General features: G+C 38.8%; 1 protein-coding gene across 2 annotated transcripts in view; it reads left to right on the forward strand.

The window, feature by feature from the left end:
- Positions 1–215: 215 nt before the first annotated feature.
- Positions 216–20,407, forward strand: part of srrm4 (serine/arginine repetitive matrix 4) — a 68,802-nt gene continuing 48,610 nt past the window's right edge. The window contains exon 1 of one of the 2 annotated variants that reach the window (XM_046842209.1): positions 216–888. In XM_046842209.1, coding sequence (XP_046698165.1) covers positions 758–888 — 131 coding nt within the window. In that variant the 5' untranslated portion in view covers positions 216–757. The remainder of the gene's footprint in view (positions 889–20,407) is intronic. The other variant, XM_046842208.1, reaches the window with a different exon arrangement.

A 20,407-nucleotide genomic window follows, 5' to 3' on the forward strand; every position in this document is an offset into this window, starting at 1 on the left:
TTTAGAAATGGAAAGAACAAGGGTGAAGCAAGGGATGAAAATGTTGGTATTACTGATAAAAGACTGTGTGTGTGTGTGTGTGTGTGTGTGTGTGTGTGAGAGAGAGAGAGAGAGAGAGAACAAGTGGTGTGTGTGTTTGTGTGCGTATGAGAGAGAGAGAGAGAGAGAGAGAGTGTGTGTGTGTGTGTGTGTGTGTGTGTGTGTGTGTCCTGGCGGTCCCCACTTTAACGTCACGCGCTGCGCCTCCCCAAACGAGACACCTTCAGCGTAACTGTTCACTCGCGCTCAGTTCGCGTGCGTACCCACACACACACATTCTGCCGCGCGACACACCATCTCTCACAACGCGCACACACACACTTGTGCAGTCTCTGAGCTCTGTCTCCTCGAGGTGTGTGAGGGAGTCGCGTGCAGGTCCTCCCGTCTCGCACGCGCCGTGGAGGAAGAAGCGGCGCGAGGAGGGTTCGGATCCAATCAGCGCGCGCTGCTTATTGTTATTTGTTTTATTTCTAATTTATTAAAAAAAAAAAAAAAAACATCAAACAGCCACAAATCAGAGTTTTACCCAAAATCCGAGGAACTTGGACAGCTCCCGTGGTGCTGCAGCTCTGTGTAAGTGTGTGTGTGTGTGTGTGTGTGTGTGAGAAAGAGAACGTGGAAAACAGACACAAGTGTGGATCGGACTAACGGATCCTGGACTCGGTATCAGACCCTGGGCTCGGTATCGCTCCAGGAACATCTGGGAACATCCAGGAACATGGCCAGTCTTCTCCAGGGAGAGAAGCAGCTCTTTGACAAGTTCTGGAGAGGAACGTTTAAAGCCGTGGCCACGCCCAGACCTGAGAGCGTCATCATCGCGAGCATCGCCGCGCGCAGGGAAACCAACAGGTACACACACACACACACACACACCCTGCTTTTTTTCTACAGCTACTATACACAATCAGTACAATTTATATCAGACCGACAATTCTGACAATACGTTCTTTATTATTATTATTATTATTATTATTATTATTATTATTATGTTTACAATTATTGTCAGTATGGTTTGGTATGTTTTTATCTTTTATTTTTATTTAGCATTTTGCTTATTTTATGATGCGTTTATTTGTTTCTTAATTTTAATGTCATCATTATTAATACATATTTTTTTGTTTAACGAAATTTTTTCCCCTCTATTTTTCTGTTGTTAATTATTGTCTTTTTGTTCTAAACATATAATTAATGAATGACATTTATTTTAACAACCTGCAAATTAATATTTTTTTATTTTTTTGCTCACAAACTGCGTTTGTACTGAAGCAGACGAGTAAAAAACACTCGAATAATCTTAATACCTGGGGCCCACACAGAAAGGATAAAAACCGAGTTACACATTTATTATATATGTAATAATTTACTTAATAATAAAACCATATAATATGTATAATTGTAATATAATATACACGTTATTGTGTTTAGTATTGTGCATGCACCCCCCCTCTCGCCCCCACCCCCCTCTCGCCCCCCCCCCCATCAGTGCATGAAACTGGGTTGGGAATCGCTGGTTTACGGAATTTGGCAGATGCCCTTATTTAGAGTAATGTACAAAGATCTCATTCATCCGATTGAGGAGTTTAGGGGCTTGCTCAGGGGTCCAGCAATGACATCTTGGTATTTCTGGAATATTAATTTGAATATAAACCGATAAAAATGATCATATTTTACTATAAAAAAACAAACTGCTGAAATCAAAACTGTTCGATTGACACGGTGTCACTTCTAGTGCATTTTCACACTTTTTCCTGAAACAGAATCTGTTTTCGAATATCTGGATTGCACAAACATCCCAGAATCCATGATATAAATCATCGTTTCTGAAGAATTCTTCATGAATTGACTAAGACACAATATGGACAAAAGTATTGGGACACCTGTCTTTTCCACCCACATGTACTTCTTCCCCAAACACAATTGTATCGGACGTCTTTGGATGCGGTAGCAAGAAATCTTTCTCCATTGATCTACGAGAGCCGAACCTGTTCCAGCATGACAATGCACATCCATGTGTTGGAGTGGAAGATCTTCTACCATGAAGCTCCAACCCTACTGAACCATGAATGACTGCACCTCAGGCCTCTTCACCTCCTCACGTACATCAGTTCCTGATTTTACTAACACCCTTGTGTCTGAATAAATCTCCACAAAATCTAGCGAAACATCTTCCCAGGAGAGTGGAGATCATTAGAACAGCAACTGGAGAAGGAGATGTAGAAGGAGATGTTTTTAAAGAAGCACATACCAATCTTATGGTCAGGTGTCCACAAACTTTAGGCATATAGTGTACATCTGGTAATCACATTGATCAGATGCATTTATTATCAGCAGTTTTATTTAGAGTGTGTGTGTGTGTGTGTGTTCGTTCCCTATTTTTTTGAAGGTCAGCTGTTGTATTATTTGCTTCGAGTGCGAGTCAAGAGAGAAAGCTGGTTCACTCATGCCCTGTCTACACCCACTCGTGTGTGTGTGTGTGTGTGTGTGTGTGTGTGTGTGTGTGTGTGTCTGTCTGTCGAAAATATCAGACAACTCATTCCATTATCGCAGCACTGAGACGCTGCAGGTGTTTTTTTTTGCACACACACTAAATATTGTGTTGGATTCAGTACACAAGGGCACAGTGATAACGGAAAATCTCTCGCTCACATTCACACGCACACACACACACACACACACACACACACACACACACACACACTCTGGAGTTCTGGATTGTGATTGGTCAAACGGTGTTGAATAGTTTTCTAGAACAGCCGAGTGGAACAGGAGCGCAGGGTTATACTAACACTCGTTCTGCTCGTTTCTATGGCAACGGGACGTGTACGCCGAGCGCACCACAGAAGGAAGGAGTCTCCAGTGTCAGAGACTTGAGGAAGATTTTCTTATTACTATTCATTTACTTTTGCGTCTCTCCATCTGTCAGATCGTTGTGTTTTTCTGCCCATTTCTCATTTCGCAGAATATCCTTGTTTTCTTTCAACCGAATCGAGACACTAATCCCCTCTTTCTGCTTTCCTTTTTCCTTTACCTTTTTTTGTTTTTCATCCTTCCCTTACAGTGTCCTCTGATTCACTCTTTCACTGTCTTTCACTTCTCATCCTTTACAGTTTATTCTTTTTTTCATCAGCTTTCCAGTCTCTCTCTCTTGATCTATCTGTCTCTTCCAGTTTCTCTCATTCTTTCTCTGTCTCTTTCTCGTTCTGTCTCTTTCACTCTTACTTTCATTCTCTCTCTCTCTCTCTCTCTCTCTCTCTCTCTCTCTCTCTCTCTCTCATTGTTCACTCTCTTTCACTTTATTCATATGTAACTCCTGAACAAGGCTATCATGGTGTAGGTACTAATGAGGTATGTTGTATAGTGTAATATAAATAAAGGTGTGTGAAAAGTGGAAAAAGTCTTTCAATCTGTCTCTTTCACTCTGTTTCTCTGATACGTTCTCTCTCACTCGCTCTTTCTCATCCTGCCATCCTGTCTCTCACCTTGCCTTTCCCACTATCTCTTTCACATTGTCTCTCTCACTTTGTCTCTCTTGATCTGTCTTTCTTAATCCGTCTCTCACTTTGTCATCCTGTCTCTCTGATTCAGTCTCTCTCTCTCTCTCTCTCTCTCTCTCTCTTTTCCTAACCCTAACAATGAAATCTAAATGAATGTGGTTAGACACGTTTTTTTTTCCATTGAATATATATATATATATTTTGTTTTAGTTTTGTAGAATTTAAATCCAAAGCAATTGTTTCTTTAATTTTCATAAAAAAGAAAAAAAAAGAAAAGAAAAACTGCATTAAGGAACAAAGCAGCGGCGTCACGTTCAGCTTCAGGTGCATCATTATTCACTGAGAATCCACGCTGTCCAGTGGACAGACAGCCTGAATGGATACAACCCAGAGGGAACATTTCACACACACACACACACACACACACACACACACACACACACACACACACCTATATACACCACCTGATCATTGTGTGACTCTCAGCTCTCCTGCGCCTATTCATTCTGTCTCTTTGCTTTTGTTCCCTTGTTTCCTGCAGCCTCCTCCTCTTTTTCTTTTTCTTTAATGCTGAGGCCCACAGCAGTGTGATTATAAAGATTATGTTGCTCCTCCTCCTCTTATTTTTTTGCACCCCGGGGGGGCATTTAGACTGGAGCAGACAAGGGATTTTAGGTCTTTTCAGCTTTGGGCAGATGTCTGCTACTGAGTAACAATCTTCATTAGAAATGCACAGAAAGGGGTAAAATCAGGGGCAAGTGTGTGTGTGTGTGTGTGTGTGAGGGAGGGGCAAAAGAGCAGATGGTCTATAGTCTAAGCTGGGAGGGGGGGGTGGGTGTTCTATGGGATGGACCTGTTACACCAGCAGATGTTTTATTTAAAGGAACTGAGCACAGAGACGATACGAGTTCCTGAGAAAGAGAGAATAGAACTTCCTGTCAGATGAAACATCATTGGTGTCTGGCTCTTTCGATTTGTTCTGACGTAGCTAACTGAAAAAAGGGGGATTAATAGCCTCCAGGTTAGTGTCTGACAAATTTATCACATGATCTAAAAGCAAGACAACTGGTTGTAAACTCGGAGTTCCACACCAAACTTTTAGAGCTCCGTGTTTAACATGGCTGCTTTTAGCTGGTGTTGTGCGCCTTTATATATTTTAATGACTATGCTTCAAAGAGCATGAGAAACCACATCAACACTTCTGTTTGATACTCTGAAGAAGTGGACTGAGCTGAATGAGGCAGTGTAACTGTGTGATGCTAAACTGGTAGCTATGAGCTTCTTCTTCCATGCTAGCTTCAGTAATAAACCAGTGAGAAAATAGTTAATAACAACGCACGGTATGTTGCTGGACTTTAAAAACACTTCAGTGTAGCTGTAATGGATGGATGGATTGACGGATAAATGGATTGAAGGATGGACATGGGTAGATAGATAGATAGATAGATAGATAGATAGATAGATAGATAGATAGATAGATAGATAGATAGATAGATGGATGGATGGATGGATGGATGGATGGATGCATGAATATAAATGGATGGATGGATAGATGGATGAATGGATGAATGGACATGGATGGATGGATGGATGGATGGATGGATGGATAGATGGATGGATGGATGGATAGACAAAAATGGATGGATGGGTGTACATGAATAGAAGGATGATTGGATGGATGGATGGATGAATGGATGGACATGGATGAAAGGATGGATGGATGGATGGATGGATGGATGGATGGATGGATGGATGGATGAATTGATGGGTGGATGGATGGATGGATGGATGGATGGATGGATGGATGGATGGATGGACCAAATTGTGTCCTCATATGATTAGTCCAAAAAACAAAGAAATGCCTAAACATCATACACATTTCACTCATCTGCAAGGATTAATCACAATCTCTCTCTCTCTCTCTCTCTCTCTCTCTCTCTCTCTCTCTCTCTCTCTTTTTGTGTGGTTTTACCACTTTTCATTTGCTTTTTGAAAAATGAATCTTTTCCTCCGCATCTCTCACTTCTCAGTATATCAGTACAGCTGGCCTTCTCTTTTTCACCATCTTGTTGTTATGTATATCTAACCAAGACCCTCACACTTTCTGTGTGTGTGTGTGTGTGTGTGTGTGTGTGTGTGTGTGTACACGTGTGTGTGCTGGCAGGCTGCAAGACTTCAGCATTAAATCCACAGTAATTTCACATCACAGCACCCAGAGAGCAGAGTTCCATCTTATTTGGCCGGAAGTCCAAGACTATAATCGTGAGCGTGATGAAAAGTGCAGCTGTGAGGCAGAGCAGGAGCGATACATGACTTGCAGTCTGACGCTTGAAAGCTTTATTCCGAGATAAAACGGAAAGCTGCGAATTTTCCTTACCGCGATTTCAAGATCGCGGTTTCAAGGTTCGAGTAACGCGCCACGTGACGAGAGGACGTAAACTCTCGACAGGCTCTTTGTGTTTAATTTCCATGTCCTTGACGACTATATTTAACGAGGCAAGAAGCACAAAGGAGTTTGGAGACGTCAATGGCCATTCAGAAATCGAACCCTGTGATTGGGTCTTTAAGGCGAGCTCTTGGCATTGAACACAGTTTTGTGTTAACAGAATGAATTCTGAACATGCGTGATTTATGGATTTCTCACTGTGAAACCTGCTGCTGCATTTCACCACATTCTCATGGCCTTCAAATACCTTTTTTTTTCTCTACTTGCAGTGTTGAATTTACAAAGTGTACGCGTTCCAGCGCACCATTAACTGTGATTATTAAAACTAGCTATTTCAATATTTTAGAACATGTCTATTTATGTAAATATATGCAGTAAATATGTAAATAAAAAGAAAACAGGAAGTAGGGATTAGATAATAGGGAATGAAGAGCAGGGAGTTTGGAGGATACTTAGTTTCTCCAAACATTCAGCTAAAATACTTCGCTGTGCTACTTGTGAAACTCCAAAGATGTTCTTCACCAGTTGGAGATGTCTTTCTTGTGATCCAGTTCATCCCAGAGCAGTTCAGTAGGATTTAGGTGCGGTGACAGGGAAGGTCGTTCCATGATCAATATCACTCCAAATGTCTGTCTGCTCTCAAAATAACTCTTGCAGAACGCAGACGTACGCTTCGGTTCATCGTCTTGTTTATATGGCGAAGTCGGTTCCAATGAGCCTCAGTCCAGACGCAATTTCATGGTTGCCATGTTGGTTCCTTTCACTTTCTGGAATAAGTTTCCAACCTTCCCTGCTCCAAAACAACCCCACAGCATTAAGCTTCCTGTTGAGGTGAGACAGTTTACTAACATCTTCCCTCTTGTTCTCGGTCATAGAGAAGTTCTTCTGTTACAGACACAAATGTTTCATTCACTGTCCAATTCTTGTGTGTTTCTGCCTTTAATCAAGTTTGCTGCATAGAACCAAAAAGAACACTTGTGTCTTAAACAGCATTAAAGACTTTTTCACACTTTCGACAGGAAGTAGTTAAATTGTCACTGCACAATATTCATTGCATTTGCATTTATTTTAATTACAACCAAATCAAAATAAATGTTCCTACATCCTTAAATGCTTCTTACATGGACTTGGCCGTTATTGTAGAGTTCTTTGTGGATTCTCTGGTCTTCTTCTAAAAGCCTGCTGAAAGGCTAAACTAAATTGCCTTTAGGTGTGAATTGATTTGAATCTTTATAAGGGCAGAGGCCACACCCCCGTTCTTAGAACTGAAAGGTGGACTGGCCACACCCACTATTTAATGACTGAAAGGGGCACAGGCCACACCCACTTTTTAATACTGTATATGGGCACAGGCTACACCCACTTTAAGGACTAAAAGGGGCACAGGCCACACCTCCATCCTGAGAACTGAAAGGGCCAAAGGTCAAACATTTTCTCTGTATTAAAAGGGCACAGTGACTACAACCCTATTCCTTAGGACTAAAAGGAGCAGTAACCACACCCCCTTCATTAGTATTGACAGGGGGAGTGGGCACACCCCCATAATCATCTATAGAATGGACCTTATTACTAAAAAGGCTTGAAAATGGATGTATAATTGGCCTGCTCATGATCAGAGGGTGAACATAGCAGGGTGGTGAACCAGAAAAGGCAGTGCTGAGGATGGGGTTGTTTTCATGAAACATCCTAGTACATAATCTGTCCATCTCTTTATGCATAGGCCGTAATTCCAAACAATGAATAACTATGAAATGGTGTTTGACATCTGAAAGTAAAGCAGAAATAATTTCCATTTACTTAAACAAAGCAATATATGTTTCATTAACTATTAAAAAGCAAACCTAATTAGCGTGAAGCTCTTTAAGCTTCTCCAGCATGACCCCATAATGAATTGAATGGTATTAATATTTAAATTGGCATTAAATGGATTCAGGCTTTCAAATATTGTTTCTGCAAAACTGGCTTTAGTCTGAGGATTAGAAGGTAATGTATGCAGAACGACTAAGTGCTATAAAACGGGACATAAAGCCGTACAGAGCAGAAACTCTTTCCCATCCAGATTTATAGGATTCAACTCTTGATCTCCCAAAAAAATATTTCTGGTAAATCTAAAATAGTTTCTGATGACCAACTAGGTACTGGAGGGTTTGGATTTCTTTGTAATAAGCTGTATTGCTGTATAAGGTGAAGGAAAAATCACTTCTAATTTTGCAGCATAAATTTTGAATTCAGAGTAAATTCTTTACAGCATTAAGATACAGGTTAAAGTCAATATTTTGCAGTTTAAAGTTACAGTTCAGACTGTAAAATTAGAGGTCAAAATATTTATTTTACAGTGTAAAGTTATAATTCACCGTAAAAACGTGTTAAAGTGTTAAAGTCACAGTTTGTTATAAACATTTAAAAATAGTAAAATTACTTTTTGGAAAAAGGTTTTGATAGTGTAATGTTACATTTCAGAGTAAAACTTTCAGAATGTAAAGTTACAGCTCAGAGTAAACGTTTACACTGTAGAGTTAGAGTTCAGAGTTAGTATTTTATGGTATAAAGTTACATTTTAAAGTAAACATTTCAGACTGTAAAATTATAGTTCAGAATAACCATTTTACAGTGTAAAGTTATAGTTCAGAGTAAACAGTTCAACCTGTAAAGTTACAGTTCAGACTGAATATAAAAAAGATATTTCTATTCAACTTAAAAAAGGTAATGTAAAAAAGGGTATTATTATTTAAATCCTTGTGAAGTAAAAAACATGGCCTTTTCCAGAGGCGCCTTTACATCATTTACAGACCGAACAGTAAGTAATAATTTTAATCCTATATTCATTCTTCTGTGATTATTTTGCTCCTATAATCTCTTTTTACTCAATGTTTTCAGCCTACATGAATACCCCTCGGGCTAGAGAGTGTAAAAGGTATCATTTATTATTTCTGTTCCTTTAGGAACGAGCAAGGTGAATTTCCCATCAAGACTTAATGAGGTAAAAAAAAGCTTACCATTAAAGTTTAAGAGCACTAAAGTCCTTGCAGAGTGACAGCAGCACTGTGTTATAACAACCTGTTAGAGAACAAAAAAGAATAAACTCAGTGAAAGAGCAGACCCCAGCTGATTCCCATGCGGTGTGTAAAAGTGCCTTTACCTTAAATAGCAGCAGTGAAAATCTCAAGTGGAGATTTTGATATGTAAATAATATCATGATAATACATTCAAAACAGTAAATAATTTAATATAGCATGTCATTTTAAACATCTTTAATTTGATTATATGTCAAAACTTGATTTGGTGGTGTTTAGTGAACCAAATATGAATTCAGTGCAATGTTCACAGAATCAAGATACAAATGGAGGGGAAACGTACGATTTCTAACCAAAATAAAGGTTTTAAATAGGATCTGGCAAACACTGGCTAAATGTGGACTTGGCTTCAACCAGAACGTTGTAAAATATGGTAAGGTTTAGGTCATGTCCAGAAATACATCATTGTGTTAAGTCAAGTTTCAAGTCAAGTTTATTCTAAAGCGTTTTTCACAACGGACATTGCCTCAAAGCAGCTTTACAGAATTTAACAGTTAAGGTGAGCAATGTGTATTTATCCCTGATGAGCAGCCATGGCGACTGTGGCAAGGAAAAACTCCCTTAGATGTTATAAGGAAGAAACCTTGAGAGGAACTCAAAAGGGGGAAGCCATCCTCATTTGGGTGATATCATCGTGTTATGCTTCTATATGCCTGGACGGGGTACCCCCTTTCTTACATTTATATTTATGGCATTAGGCAAAAAAATACCGTATCGAGCAGTTGAGGTTTAAGGGCCTTGCTCAAGAGCCCAGCAGAGACAGCTTGGTGACTGAAGGCCAGACACAATTCGTCTTTACTGACAGGCAGTTCTTTCTTTGGACTGAAATGTGTAGAGGCCACACCCTCTTCCTTAGGACTGACTGGCAAAAAAGCCACACCCCCTTTCTTAGGGCTAACTGGGGCAGAGATCCTGTCACCTTTCTTATAGCTGACTGGAGGTAGAGGCCACACCTAATACCTTAGGACTGACAGGGGCATATTGGCAGAGGCCACACCCCCTTCTTTAGGGTTAATTGGGGCAGATGCCACACCCCCTTTCTTAGGACTGACCGGTGCAGAGGCCACACACGCCCTTGTTTAGGGTTGACTGGGGTAGAGGCCACACCCCTTTTCTTAGGACTGACATGGGCAAGGGCCAGAACTGCTTTATTTGTTTTTCTGAATCGCTGCGACTCAGTTACTTGACTAACCTGCTAATACAGATATCAAACTGAGCTAAAATATTATCTTCTCAGTTGGAGAGAAACGATTAGATCGAAGGTTTAAAGCTCTCAGTCTCTCTGTAGTTGAGACTGAAATGTAAATTATTTGGAGAGCAGAAGATAAAAATCAAAGGTTAAACAGCAGGAGGTTTGGAAGACAGGAGGCAGGAACACGGCATCACGTGTGGATTTAAATGTGAACTTCATTAACTGAACACAGAGAGTCGTACTGATACTCTGGTACATGCCGTCCATCACAAATACTCTGTCCTTTGAGGATTTCTAGCAGGAATTCAACAACTGACATTTTCTTAATCCCCTTGTTGTGTTCAACACTTAGTAGCCTACTGTGGCTTTTATAGCACTTCATCCCGCAGCGCTCTCCAGTATAAGTTTTTTGTAACAACACACACAGAGACGTGTACAGAGACGTTCCACATGAAATAGATGAAAAAAATGTAATTGCTGATATAATCGTTTTTTTGTAAGGAGACATTTGTTGTTCTAATCTGATGAGCTGGCGTTTTTTCTTTTTGTCGGATCAAGGAAAGGATTTTATAATCATTTTATGATTTATGGAAAATAATCCATGCATATACACACACAAAATACATTGTAACTATAACAGCTCAAACATATTTCACCTGCTGTGTGACTATTACTAAGTAATTAATAGTTACTATGTAAATAGTAGTTACTCATAATTTTAAGTTGCTAAAACGTAGTCTGATTAATTTAAAGTTATTGTATAAATAGTCATTGCAATTTGTATTACTGAGTAATTTTAATTTACTGAGTAACAGTGGTTACTGAAAAATTATTAATATTATGAACTAATTTTAATAAACAAATTAACATTGGGTAGTTAATATTTGCTAATTAAGCTACTAAGAAATTTGTAGTTTCTGAGTAATTAGAAGGTATCAGTAGTTAATAAGTAATTTAAAGGTGCTATATAGTAGTTACTAGATAATTCATAGTTGATAATTAATAGTTACTGAGAAAATGAGTAGCTACTGAGTAACACTAGTTGCTGGATAATTAGTAAGTAAGTTATTAGTAGTTAATAAAGAATAAAAAGTTGATCAGTAGTAGTTAATAAATAAGTAATAGTTGCTAATAGTTACAGAGGAATTCATATTTATTGAGTACTTAGTAGCTACTAACAGTGGACACTGAGTATTTAGAAGGTACTGTGTTATTATTAGTTACGAAGTAATTTAAAGATGATAAATAGTAGTTACTAAGTAATAGTTGTTACTGAATAATTAATAGTTGCAAATTAGTAGCTACTCAGTAATTAGTAGTTACTTAGTAATTTAAAGTGGATGTCATACTTACTGAATAATTAATAGTTGCAAATTAATAGTTATTGAGTAATTAGTAGTTACTTTGTAGTTAGTAATTAGTGAATTATGCCAGTCAGTAATTTACTCACTGATGAAGTCAATAAATAAATATTAGTTACTAAATAGGTACTCATTACTGAAAAATAGTAAAAATATTTAATAGTTGCCAAGTAACTAAAAGTTACTGTGTGACTCATAGTTACGAAATGGTAGTAATGCTGGTTACTAACATAAGAATATTTACTGAGTTATTCAATTATTACTGAGTAAAAGTACTTCCTGAGAAATAATAGTTACAAGCAATTATTGCTATTACTTTTTAACAAAAATTAATAAATTATGTGGAAAAAATCTTTAAAAACTTGTTAGTCGAAGGTTTAGAACGACCCAAACACCACCTCAGGAACACGAAATGTATGTATCATCAGGTAAACAGGGCAAGTTTATCTTTAAAAAAGACGAAAGAGTTCGAAAGACAAAAGAGTTCATTTTCAGCCACAATTCTAAAGTTTACTCGAGGGGTTTATTGTCGGCGCAATTTTCTCCCGACCGAGCCCCCACCTCCCCATAGGACGATCGTGCACCGTTAATAAAATGCAAACTTATCAAAGTCGAACCTTCATCACTAAAATTAAATCATTTCAAGCTTGACTGGCTTTCCACATTCCCACCGCCTCTTCATTTCTCATTTCCCTCCCTCGCCCCATCCTCTTTCTCCAGAAGACGACCTGCCACTCATGCCAAATCGTTCTCATTTGCATAACTGATACCTTATTTGGGGGCCGGCGTCTGTTTCCGTAGCCGTGTCACGAAGCGCCCCGACGTGCGAGGAAGCTCCATAATGAACAGCCGAGTCTTGATTTAGAGGTCACAACAAGCAGCGAAGGCCATGTGCTGCTAGAGGTTAACATTATCTCTGTCCTTTATTCTTTTCCACATCAGATCTTTGATTATATTGGTGTTTATTGGTTACATCATGAAATCCGGATGACATTAAAATTAACTATTAACCTGCTGCATTTTTGTCATTGAATGCAGCAATAAATAGAGAAAAGTTTTGTTTTGACTGTGGTTCAGAGGAATAAAACACTTCTGGAAATCACACCACCCTGTGATTGGTTACATCCACTAGTGGTTTTAATTAACATGGATTTCTTTCGTTTTCAGTAGTAAACTTGATTGCGTTTAGAAGCAGGATGGATGTGGAGACAGGAAGTGAGTGTAGACATGAGTTTGTCTGCGAGTCACTCGTGGATTGTGGATTGAAGTTTATCTTTTGTGACGTTCCTGCAGCGGACGCTTTCGCCTGAGCACTGATTAGGGAAAGCGAGTTTGACACACTGGTGGTTTTTCCCTCCCAGTTTGTATCTTAGTCCTAAGGAAGAAGGTGTGGAATCTGCCTCTTTTCATCCGAAGAAAGAGGGTGTGGCCTCAACACCTGTCAAACCTAAAAAATGGATGTGGCATCTGCCAGCTTAGTCCTAAGGAAGAGGGTGTGGCCTCAGCCCCTTTTCACGCTTAGGAAGAGGGTGTGACATCTGTCAGTTTCAATCTTTAGAAAAGAGGTTTGGCATTTGCCCATTTTCACCCTAAAGTATAGTGTATCTCCACTGCCCTTTAAATCCTTAATAAGGGGTGTAGAATCTAGGAAGAAGGTGTGGCCTCTGCCTATTTAAGTTTTTAAGAAGAGGGTGTGGCCACTGCCCTCTCAATTCTTAGGAAGAGGGTGTTGCCCTTTTAAGTCCTTATGATGGGGGTGTGGCATCTGCAAATTGTTAGTCCTAAGGAAAGGGGGTGTGGAATTTGCCCATTTCAGTCCTGAGAAAATGGGTGTGGCCTCTGCCCCTTTACAATTTTTCACTGCATTTTTCAGTTCAAACCTCTTTATGTTTCTGGTCCTAGCGTTAACTCATCAGCCTCATGTTTGATCAACCTTCAGATTCTCATTTTCATTCTTTTGTCTATATAGATTTTTGGAAATGAATTAATGACCTTATTTTTATCATTTAACTATTTTCTCATTAAAGATTTGTTTGGCTTTTATAGGTATTTTGTCCATGATTTTTGTCCATGCTGCTATATACTGACACAGATATTTCAAGAAACAGGAAGAGAAAGGGACTTATATTGTATAGTGCTCATATCGCTTTACGGCTATAAGCAGGCACATGTGCTTTCTTAGCTCTTTATACTGGCAAACATTTTCAGAGATAAAAATAAATTGCCTGAGAACATCAAGTCACCGTCTAGATATATTTTTAATATAGACATAATGTAGCCCACAAACATGTCCAAATGTCCCTTTCCTGCTAGCTCATTAGCCACATTTTCCCATTCTCCTTTATTATCATTTATTTTGAGAAATCTATTTTGTGAAGTGATGTTTTTTTTTATTACAATATTTCATATTGCATACAAGGCTTTAAATGGGACATTTAATAATCATTTATTTTTGAAGGTTTTTTTTTTTTCTTTTTTCAAAATTTTTCTCCTAGCGCTAGCTCATTAGCCACATTTCCCTCATGCTTGGTTACCATGACAAACGTTTTCATGGAACACAAAGTAACTTTAGATAATCATTCGATCCCTTCTCTTTGGCGATTTTGATCATGTCCTTCACTAGCATTATCTCTTTAGCCATGTTTTCCACAATTTACATTCTGATGAAACTCTTGCATGAAACCAAGAAGTCGAGATTTTTTTTTTTTATTTAACACTTTTATTTACTTGATTATTTTTTTAAAAGCATTTTAAACATATTTGTATTGCCCTGCTTTCAAAACTTAATACAAGAAGTAAAACAAGAATTTGAAGCTAATTGCTTCATGCTCTCATATGAATATTAGTCCTTTTTCTCGTTTATCAAAAAAAATATAGCTTTCTGTACGTATTTTTTGCTAGCATTACTTTATTAGCTAAATCCCTGTGGTGAATCTCTCCTGGAAAACAGTTTCGTTTATATCTTTCTAATTGGCTTCTGGAGATACTCTTCATACAAAAAGATTATCAGGTAATTTTTCCAAGTTCCCACTGATACCAACATTTTTTATTTCCAGCTTGAAAAGATTTACTTCCTGTTTCCTATTAAAGGTGTATCGAAAATGAGAGATGAGTAGAAAAAGTGGCTTATAAGCTAGAAAACTGTTTTTTAAGAACATTTAAGTATCTATAATATTTACGTGAACACCATGTTATTAGCATTTTCCTATGGCAAAATATTTTTCTCGAGCTAACAGTATAACCTGAAGTCTATTTAATCCACTCCATGTACTCAAACACTCTTGTACCCAATTATATTCCCACCCCAAAGCCATATCCTTTTTTTTTTGGCAATCGTTCCAAGTTGCAAGCCTTAAATTATTAGCAATTAGCTTTCATTATTGATCTAAAAACTTTGCTCGTTAGCCTGGAGTTGATATAATTATTTCATGCCTTCTATGTTTTCTGGCTCTCAGTAATGTAATTATGCAGGAAGTAAACAGCAAAGGGCCAAATAACAGAGCAACAAAGCTATCACGCTTTCACAATGCAGAATAAAAATGCAAAAAAGAGCCACTTAATAAAGGCGTATCACGTAAAATTGTGATGGAGAGAATTCCAATAAAGGGCGAGGAAAGGTTTCGGCTAACAAATGAGACGCTTTGTTTTGGGCACCTGGATGAAAAAAAGAGTTCAGAGTCTCTTTAATAAACACCTCCAGGCAGAAAAGAGTAATTACAAAGTGTTTACAACGCACTAGGACTAACAAGCGCTCACTGTGACAAGGAGTGAATACAATCATTAAGGTGGGCGTGTTTTTTTTACTAATTATTTAACGGATAAAGACAGACAGATCACGACAGATCATGGCCTTAATTACCTTCTCGTCAGTGCCTTTTAATGCGTATTTGTAGCATCTTTTTCTTCTTACCAGATTACAATGAAATATAAAACAATACTGAGCTGATTTAAATAAGCCACACCCACCTCATTTACTAAGACGGATCAATTAAAAAACCACACCCACCACCTTTACTAGAGCTGACAGGTACAGAAGCAAAGCCTCTTTCACGGTGACTAAGAGGTAGAGAAGCCACACCTTCTTTTCTTTGAGTGAAGGTACAGAAACTATACCTCTATGAGAGGCCACACCTTCTTTACCGTGATTAAGAATTATGTACAGAAGCCACACCCCCTTCAGTGTGATTAAGTGGTAAAGAGGCCACACCCCCTTTACTATGACTTAAAGATGGAGATTCCTGTTGTTACTGATCTTTCCTCACGATGTCCCGCTTTTCTTGAAAAGTCCGTCTTATGACTTAAATGTCCTTGTAAGTGTACAAATCAATTTCTTCTCCTCGGTCAGCCGTTGTGAAAAAATAAACTGCTATTTAATCTGCAGGAATATATTTTAAAATCTGCATTTAGCTACGAATGCGGTTTGCAAGCCTTGACTAGCATGCGCTCGACCATCCGATCAAAACACCCGGAAATGCCGGTGATTGGGAGCCTTCTAGATGGCCTTACAGTTAACAACCTGTAATCTGATTGGTTATAGCAACAGCTTTATTTTCATATGTTTAAAGCTACCAGGCACCCACAGTGCTGATTTCTGGCATCATGTGTGGTATCTATAGTATGTTTCCACACTATCACCTTCAAAATAGTCCCCTTGCACAGCAATACAGAGCTCCCAGAGCTCCTGCCACTTCTGGAACATGTCCTGGAAGTCTTCTTTTCCAAGCGTGTCAAGCACCTTTTGCGATTCGCACTGGATCTCCGCAGTGGTCTCAAAACGGTGAGCTTTGAGCTCTTCATCTTCAGATAGAGGTCTTAGTCTGGCGATTAGCGTGGGTGCGGAAGTGAGATCATGCCGTTTTTCCAGCAAGAAACTCACGTGTGTGGAGGAGCTCAATGACGGGGTGCGCACATGGTCCGAATACACTGGACAATGTCTTTTGTCACACTGACTTATAAAGTTCTGTGCTCCCTGTGACCGTGCATGCCTTGTGCTGCCATCTGTTGGCAAACTAGTTTAGAAACTTTTTGATAATAGACTATCGGGAATAATAATATATTTAATAATAATAATTTAACACATATTCACCTGACGGCCCGCCACTGCAGGCTAATAAGCCACGCCTTCTTCACAGAGACTGACAGGCAAATAAGCCACACCTCCTTTCCTGAATATTACAGTTACAGAGGTAAGAAAAAAATCGCTAGTAATACAACTTTCTTTCTCCCAAATTCATTTCCGCGGCGTCACAAAAACGTATTTTTTCCCCCTGATGCATGGAGTTTAGAATGCGTGCAGCCGTAACGTAAACATTGCCAAACAGTTCGGTTCAGCACTCGTTTGTCGAAGCAGCTGGCTACAAATGAACTCCTCCGACTGAGCTGCTGTAATTCTCTGAGGCGAGCAATAAATCCTGCTCCGACAGCCATCAACTCTCCATCTGTAACTCCACAGACACACACACACACACACACACACACACACACACACACACACACACACAATCACACACAAACACAGGTGGTGGAAAAACAGCAGCTTCCTCTTGGACAGGATTAATGTGCACAGCTCAGCGTGGCGCTTCAGAAACACCCACACCCACACCCACATACACACACACACACACACACACACTGAGGCAAGATGAGGCGAGGAGCGTTCTCATCAACGTGTCCTTGTGTGGACTTTCCAAATCCGATTACCGATTGATTTTCACAACCAAAAACACCCCCGGCCTCTGTCCCATGTTATGTTTCACGCTAAATCTTTATAAAAAAATAATTTCACATGCTGTAGCTAATAATGTTTAATCAAAATATGCTTATAATGTAGTATATCTAATGTCTCTAGTAGCTGTAAATCTCGCTAGCTAATATCTCATTAGCATGTGTTAGCTACTTTGCTTCAGGTCTGAATATCCACACACACTTTTATAAGGAGTAACAGAATTCCTACAGGAGATGCTTCCTGTATGCTAACTCAGCGTCGCTAATTTGCAGCTTTAGCGTACTCTTTAGTTCCAAATTAGCAGTAATAAACAAATTAGCAACGATCCTGCCATTTTCTCATTCAAATGCAATGTTTTGACTTTAAACTGGTCAGTGATATAAACCTGTCAGTGTTGTTAGACAGCACCCCCTGCTGCCAGGGGTTGATTTATATTTCCGGACTTCTTTCTCCATTGTCTCAGTAAAAGAAATAAAAATCTTAACGCTAACTCAAAAGGTCTACATGCACTTTTCATGTGATTAGCAGGTTTATTTCACATTTCCTTTATTATTTGATATATAATACACTATATGGACAAAAGTATAGGGACACCTGATTAGTCCAGCCAGATGTGGTTCTCCTCACAAATCTGGAGGGACACAATCGTGTTTGACGTCTTTGAAATCAGTTCCAGTTCCATGAAGATTTACTTTCCATGGGTTGGATTGGAAAATATTCTGCTATAAAGCTATAAACCCTATTGAACACCTTTGGGATAAATATAATCCTGACTGCACCCCAGACCTCATCACCTCACCTACATCATTACCTGACCTTACTAGCACCCTTGTAGCTGAATGAATCTCCACAAGTCTCCAAAATCTAGTGGAACATCTTTCTAAAGGAGTTGAGGGAGTTATAAGAGCAAATGGGCACTCAATGTGGAATTAGATGTTGAAAAAGAAGCACATAGTAATCTTATGGTCTGGTGTACACACCCTTTTGTCGATATGGTACAACATAATTAACATAAAACACAAGTAGCTTAGTTTCTCTGATGAGCGTGAGGAAGACATATGAAGGACATACGATAACACTGTTGTGCTGATGCTTACCCAATCAGCAGTTTGGCTAAATATTCAGGTGATGCTTTTCTGGGTTTGGTCTCTGCTGCCTTTAGATTTAATTTCTAATTTAACTACAATTTTAACAGTAGACTCTGCAGCTTTACAGAATGAGCTTATGAATATAAATTTAAGTATCATAAATAAGTCTTTATAAGTTTATAAGTGAGCCAATGGCAACAGTGATGAGGGAACGCTTACCTGTGATGGTATCAAGAAGAAACCGTGAGAGGAATCAGACTCGAAGGAAAATCATACTTATCCAAGTGACACTGTTCATTATAGTTTTGCAGTGGTGGACAAAGTAAACAAAGCATGTAGTTGAGTAAAAGTCGGGATACAGACGGTAAAATGTGACTCAAGTAAAAGTCAAAGTGTCCCTTTAAACTTTCACTTGAGTAAAAGTACAAAAGTTTTTGCTTTCAAATGTACTTAAGTATCCAAAATACTATACTTTATTATAACTATAATGTTCCTATTATCATTTTTATTACAAAATTCTTCACTTAATCACCTCAGTTTATGTGAAAAGACTCGAATGTGACTCTCAGCACACTGATCTATTAATAGAATGATATTAATGACTTAAACAAGATCTAATAAATGATCATTAACACCAAACCTTCTTTTAAACAACTTTAAAAAAATCGTGCAAATAAGGTCACGAGCGAGTTCGAGTCTGGAGTTTCTTCATCATTTATTCCTCTCTAAATGTTCTGCTTGATGTTGAACTGATGCTGAACTGTATGTTGGTAATCAGTAGATACACCAAGCGCCAATCAGAACACGTGTAAAACAGAGCGTGCGCTCGACCCTGATTGGTAAATCGGCAGTTACGTTTTTATCCTCATAAATAAAAAGGAACAACTGATTTCACTAAATGTAGTTGAGTAAAAAGTATTTGATTTTAAAATGTAGTGAAGTTCCAGTAAAAGTGTAGTTTTTAGTAGAAAGATATTGTAGTAAAATTTTTATATAGCATTTGTTTGGGAATCAAACTCACGACCTTTGGATCCAAAGTCCAACACCTTAATCATTAAGTTCATGGTTCTTGAGTGGGACCATCCACAGTAACCTTCCGGATCTTTAGGTTGAAACCATCGTTAGAAGCAGTGTGTGGTTTCTAATTGAATAGATCTCCAGCCAAAAACAGGGCATCGGGATGAAACAAGCAGAGCAGAAGGGGAAAGAATCACTGAAATCTCAGGAGCATGTGTAGCTGGACAGAAAGAGAAAGAAAGAAGAAAGAAAGAGAGAGAGAAAAGCAGTGAGAGGGTGAGAAGGAGAAAGAAATATGGATTATTAAAGTAGGTATGTAATGTAAAGTAGGTTATGTAATACTTAAGGATACTTCAAATATGGCTGTTGCCACTGACTACTGTTTCCACCTACTGCAGCAACACTCAGTCTCCAAGCTTCACCTGTGTTCAGCTACACCCACGTTCACACACTGCTATAAAAACAATCTGTTTCTTTCGAAATAATGTAAAGCTCACTTTCCATCTTCGTTCCCACTGTACCAGTTTTTACGCTTCTTGCCAAGCCTGAACTGTTGGTCGTTTGCCTGATCCTGGCCAAATTCTGATCCAGTACTTCCTGTAATTTAATCTGGGGGTCTAATGCTAATTCTGAACTGTATGTATGTTGGTGTTAAGTAGATTTGACTTCCAGGTTACCTCGATCACCTCGGTTATAACACGCGGTAGAGAGAAACGCTTTGCTTCTTATCGTTTCCACAGAAGTGAAAAAATCTTTTAAAAACTGTCACAGCACATAAAAGTAAAAAAAAAAAAGCGTTCCTCACACGCAGCTCAACAGATGTTTCATGTCACATCCCTCAAGCTACCGCTGCTTTTCCACCAGATTGTTTCATAACTCAAGTTCTTGCCTTTTTTTCATACACCGACGACATCCATATATTATCTGTTATTTCTCGCCTCTCGTACGAAAGTGCTGAATTATTCACCGTG

Source organism: Silurus meridionalis, chromosome 27, assembly GCF_014805685.1.
Source record: "Silurus meridionalis isolate SWU-2019-XX chromosome 27, ASM1480568v1, whole genome shotgun sequence".
Classification (NCBI taxonomy): domain Eukaryota; kingdom Metazoa; phylum Chordata; class Actinopteri; order Siluriformes; family Siluridae; genus Silurus; species Silurus meridionalis.